At 39.6% G+C, this 6,000-nt stretch overlaps 1 protein-coding gene across 1 annotated transcript; it reads left to right on the top strand.

Annotated features, from left to right (window-relative positions):
* The first annotated feature begins 295 nt into the window (after positions 1-295).
* Positions 296-4,253, top strand: LOC124280120. Its single transcript, XM_046716011.1, has 4 exons — positions 296-427; positions 584-694; positions 939-954; positions 1,068-4,253. Exons 1-4 carry the CDS (start codon positions 406-408, stop codon positions 1,267-1,269), a joined length of 351 nt encoding a protein of 116 aa, XP_046571967.1. The 5' UTR covers positions 296-405; the 3' UTR covers positions 1,270-4,253.
* Positions 4,254-6,000: the final 1,747 nt, after the last annotated feature.

Here is a 6,000-nt window from a genome sequence, read left to right as displayed (position 1 = left end):
TTTCGAGTGCTTGTTTTGGAGTTGTTTGACGGCGCTGAGGGAATCTGTGAGTATTAAGATGTTGGTGTGGTGCATAGTGGGAATTAGGTGGAGTGCAGTTAAGATGGCTAGTGCCTAGGGCTTGCTTAAGGGCTTTATACTGTATGGAATTAATTTTTTGTAGGTTGGATGGGGAAAGGGAGCGGAGGACCGGAGCCACCTAGTCCAGTCTAGACTGTATAAGAGTTTTGTATATGTTAATAAGTGTTTGTTTGTCGGCTCCCCAGTTGGTACCACTGATAGCTCGCTTGGAAAATGACGAACAATGTATTTGAATATTCTCTCATCGTCAATGATGACATCACTAGTGCAGAGTTTGGAGCATACATATTCAGTGTCGAATATAATGACAGAAGACAAGATTTCATGGTTCTTTCGTCCATACCGGGTAGAAAAATTTCAATTCATTTATGGAATTATGAAGTGTTCGAAATTTGTTGAATCTCTACGAACTACAAACTGTAAACTTACAAGAAGTATAATTCAATGCAATGTTTACAATGGTATGATTACGTCTGTGACATGTATTTTAGTGCACTTTCAGATACTCCAGAAACGAGTCTTCCTCTGGTTGTTGGTTCTTCAGTCGCGTCTGTGATTGTAACTCTGGGTATAATTGCTGGTCTGATACTTTCACGACTCAACCGGCTCAGAGGTGAGATACATGTTATTTTAAATATCTTTAACTGAAGGTTTAATTTGTTTACGCTGCTGTCTTTGCTTTAGTCTTACGTTGCCATTATTGATACATATTGAAAAATGTGTCGATTTATCAAGTATGCACTATATAGATGAATTTTAGAACATCGTGTACATACCCCCAACATTGATTTCGTGTTTAAAGTATCTTCAAGCATCTTGCATCAAACGCTACGGTTATTATTTCTCTCATTTTTCAGACTACTGGCACTTAAGGCAAGTAGTATCTCTTTATTCTTCTTTTGCTGGAACATGTCATATATATTAACATGTGATCATGTTTATACATACATTAAAGAGCGTTATGTTAACCCCAGTATACTTCACAGGTTTCGATCGTACATCACACCCATGCAGAACATGCCAGAACATATCGATGATGGAGAGTATGCTGAAATCGATGATGCTGATTTAACTGGACTGGGCGCAGGCAACATTGTGAACCTGTTGTGGATGTCCCGGATGATAACAACATGCGCAGGCGGGAGAGGCAGCAGATGGAAGGTGAGGATGATGACTATGAAGAGGTGAGACCACTGAAAGCTACTAACAGAGAGGAACCGACGTCAGAGCAAGAAAGGGGAGCTGGAATGCAGCAGTCTGACAAGAATATTAAGGATGACATTGAGGAGGACATGATCATGGCATTACGTGCCTCCCGTACTGATTCAGAACCTAGGATTGCTGTTGTTGGTTGGTCGGCTGAAGGAGGAGAATCTGGAAATAGGGCAGCAGCGACTATAAATCTGTTTGCGGAAACAATCTTCACGACTCAAGAACCAGATGAAACAGACACTGACAAGTTACCCACGGTCAGTGGAATGTATGCTGGAATAGATGGGATAACAGCAATTAAGGCAGAAGAAGATGATCCCTTGGAGGAAGGAAGAGAGGATTATGTTGAAAGTGAACCTCTTGATTTGCCTTGCAACAGATATGAGTGAGTGATGCCGCACCAACCTCGAGATACTTACACAGCCTTGGACAATGATGATGATATTACGCATGATAAGTATTCAAATATGTGTCACAAGTACTGTGTAAAACCCCTAAAAAGAGGGACAATTACCCAAACAAATTTCAAATATGACAACACTAGTAATTTGTCATCGGCAATGCGCAATGTAAACACACTTCCGTCAGTGTACGTCCTGTGTATGGCCGTCTTGTTGAAACATCTACGGTACACAGTCGATTCCTGTTGGTCTCTGTTGACACTCTACCACTGAAGAACTGCCTTCTTGTGGAGGTTGAACTTACACATTTGTTGCGGAGATGACTGCCCTGATTTGCCCATAATCTTAGTGAGACGTCACACGTGGCGACCCAGGCCTTGGTCGATTGCAGCGATGCCCGTATGTTGCTCAAGGGTCTTCAGACTGTGTATTGTATGACGACTTCAGCCCAGGGATCGTGCAACTGCTTGAGCGGATCGTCCAGCATTAGCCCTGCTCATGGCATTCTCACGCTTATGATTTGTGTCTCGAAGTATATTTTGAATTTAATTTCTGATTAAACTTGTAATATTAGATGCGATTTCCTGTTTAGCAATGTCTGTGCGCTTGCATTGACCATTGCATTAGTTGCTACGTTGCCCAAATGACGCGCTGCAAGTGATTATTTTGCTTCATGCTTTTATTTTACATCATGGATAAATTATGTACCTCAGCAGCCTACATTTTAATTGCCGTGTGTATAGCACAACATGACTACAAATTAATTAATACCAATAATATGGGTGTCAGGTTTCTAATGTTGTTGAACGAAATTTGCTCTGACATTCAGATCAGCCCGAAGTGTTTAACCCTGTTGGTGTACCTGCTTAGCTGTCACTACTTGACTTATAAAGCATAATGTTTGCGCATTATTTACATGGAGCAAATGTGTGCATTTTGCGTTAATTGTACATATTGCGAGGAGTATAAACCAACTATCACTTGTATGAAAGAATTGTTTACGTTTTGTGAGCATCCATGGAAGGACAACGCTCTCACATTGTTTAAAATCGCGTAAGAAATCAATGGCACCTGTACCTCGATAAACCTGCGTCACGTTTGTGGAGCTGAGGCATGACGGGTACTCTGCCATGTGTTACAAGTACTTCGTGTGAATATGTATGAGATGGGTACACACACGTGTATCACTGTGTCTTTTTGTAATGAGTGCTTTGCTATAAGGCCCAGACAGTTAATCATTTGTATATTAACCTGTAATGGTGTCAGTATATATTTAATTTATATGTTTGTGTTGGTTTATTATAAACTGTATAAAATGTACACAGCTTAATGCTAAATACCGATTGTATTGATGCTATTGTGGTATAACCAGCAATTAGCAGTGTGTCGCTTGTTACAAGCACTTAAAAAGATCAGGAGAGGAGAATGCATACAGTTATCTCTCCGTCTTTTTTTGTAGATCGAATGCTTTTAGCTATTTATGCTGTCAGTATATATTTTATATATATGTTAGTGTTGATTTATTATAAACTGTATAAAATTTACACAGATTATGTGCCACATACTGATCGTATTGATGCCATTGTGGTACAACCAGCAATTATCAGTTTGCGGTTTGTTACAAGCACTTAGAAAGATCAGTAGAGAAGAATGCATACAGTTATCTCTCCGTATTTTTTGTAGACCGGGTGCTTTGTGCTATTTGTTTAGGTATATTGCAGATGTTTTATTTCTTCAAATATTAATTAGGTTAGCATTAATTACAACTCTTCATGTATGTGTCTTAACATAATGGAAATATGCTACTAAACCCTGAAAGCTGTTATAAGTAAACTGTACAAATTGTCTATAATACTCTACATTATGATTTTTTTACTGTCAATTGTCAACAGATTTTTTTCTAGTCTAATACTGGTAGCAAATACACTGTATATATTTCTTGAGATGAATTACTGTAAATTTTCGACAGGTTTTTATAACCTTAACATATTCCTTGCTATTATACAAATTGTTCTCAATTACATGGAACGTGGTATTCCGCATTCATGATCCGGAGCGTTACGTGTGTATCACTGACACTCAAATGTTCACACGAACTGTTCAGCATGGTACTCGGGGCAAGCTCTCGATAATCTGAGTTTGTGAAAGAAGTATAAGCTTAATTCAGAAAATATTACAACAATGTAGTGAAAATTTCACTTACTCATTATTCGTCATAAACACGCCGGCGATTTTGATTAGTGTAAAATATCGTTTTACTATTTTTTTACAGATATTTGTACATATAACTTGTACATATAATGACATTTATTTGATAAGATTATTACGTGATAGTTCCCACATAGAAGTACCACAAAGCCTTAAATAATCAGTGGGAGAATGACTTTGGTCTCAAGTTAAACATTCTGTTTCCACTTTAGACGACTGGGAAACACTTGTAACGCTGCGAGTACGGGTCTGTTTCATGATGAGAAAGATTTCTGTTTGCATTTACATTACATTTAGCATTTGTTTCAGCTTCTTTTCAACTATTTATTATGAATAAATAAACTAAACGGCTTTTTTGTCTGCGTTTCTGTGTCAAAGAAATTTGAATCTGAATCTTGCTTGTCACAAGCAATTCAGAATGTGTATTTTGTCTACGACACTGCAGCAATATAAAACACGTGTACTCACGCTAGTCACGTGTACGCCCAGGCTACCCCCATGTGTACACTCATGGTACTCACGAGAATACTCAAGCTACGTACATGTACACTCAAGCTACGTACATGTACACTCAAGCTACTCACGTGTACACTCAAGTTACTCACGTGTACACTCAAGCTTTATACCCACGAGTACACTCAAGCTACGTATATGTACGCTCTAGTTACTCGCGTGTACACTGAAGTTACTTACGTCTACACTCAAAATAATCACGTGTGCACTCAAGTTACTCACGTGTACACTGAAGTTACGTACATGTACACTCATGCTACTCACGTGTACACTCAAGTTACTCACGTGTACAGTCAAGCTGCTCACATGTACACTCAAGCTACGTATATGTACGCTCTAGTTACTCGCGTGTACACTCAAGCTACTCACGTGTACACTCAAGCTACTCACGTGTACACTCAAGGTACTCACGTGTACACTGAAGCTACACACGTGTCACACTCAAGCTACTCACGTGTACACTCAAGTTACTAACGTGTACACTCAAGCTACTCACGTGTACACTCAAGCCACGTACATGTACACTCAAGCTACTCACGTGTACACTCATGCTACTCGCGTGTACACTCAAGTTACTTACGTGTACACTCAAGCTACGTACATGTACACTCAAGTTACTCACGTGTACACTCAAGTTACTCACGTGTACACTCAAGCCACGTACATGTACACTCAGGCTACTCACGTGTACACTCAAGCTACGTACATGTACACTCAAGCTACTCACGTGTACACTCATGCTACTCGCGTGTACACTCAAGTTACTTACGTGTACACTCAAGCTTCGTACATGTACACCCAGGCTACACGCGTGTACACTCAAGTTACTCACGTGTACACTCAAGCTACGTACATGTACACTCAAGCTACTCACGTGTACACTCAAGTTACTCACGTATACTCAAGCTACTCACATGTACCCTCAATCTACACACATTTACACTCAAGCTACTCACGTGTACACTGAAGGTAAACACGCAAGCTACGTACATTTACACTCAGGCTACTCACGTGAACACTCAAGTTACTCACGTGTACACTCAAGCTTCCCACGAGTACACTCAAGCTACTCACATGTACACTCAAGCTACTCACGTGTACACCCAAGTTACTCACGTATACTCAAGCTACTCGCATGTACCCTCAATCTACACACATTTACACTCAAGCTACTCACGTGTACACTGAAGGTAAACACTCAAGCTACGTACATGTACACTCAGGCTACTCACATGTACACTCAAGCTACTCACGTGTACACTCAAGTTACTCACATGTACACTCAAGCTACTCACGTGTACACTCACGCTACTCACGTGTACCCTCAAGTTACTCACGTGTACACTCAAGTTACTCACGTGTACACTCAAGCTACTCACATGTACACTCAAGTTACTCACGTGTACACTCAAGCTACTCTTGACTGTGTAGAATATTCCATCACAAGGGATATCTATTCGGGTAAACACTATGAAGGATCTTTTTAGTAATATAAGTTCTCATTTAATTATTGCCTTTTAAAAAAATTAGACTTGCTAACTGATTTGTAAATAGATATATATTTTATTATTGGTAGTTTATATTA

Source organism: Haliotis rubra, unplaced genomic scaffold (genome assembly GCF_003918875.1).
Source record: "Haliotis rubra isolate DU_JTF1 unplaced genomic scaffold, ASM391887v1 Scf260, whole genome shotgun sequence".
Lineage (NCBI taxonomy): Eukaryota > Metazoa > Mollusca > Gastropoda > Lepetellida > Haliotidae > Haliotis > Haliotis rubra.
This window is presented reverse-complemented; position numbering and strand designations above follow the sequence as displayed.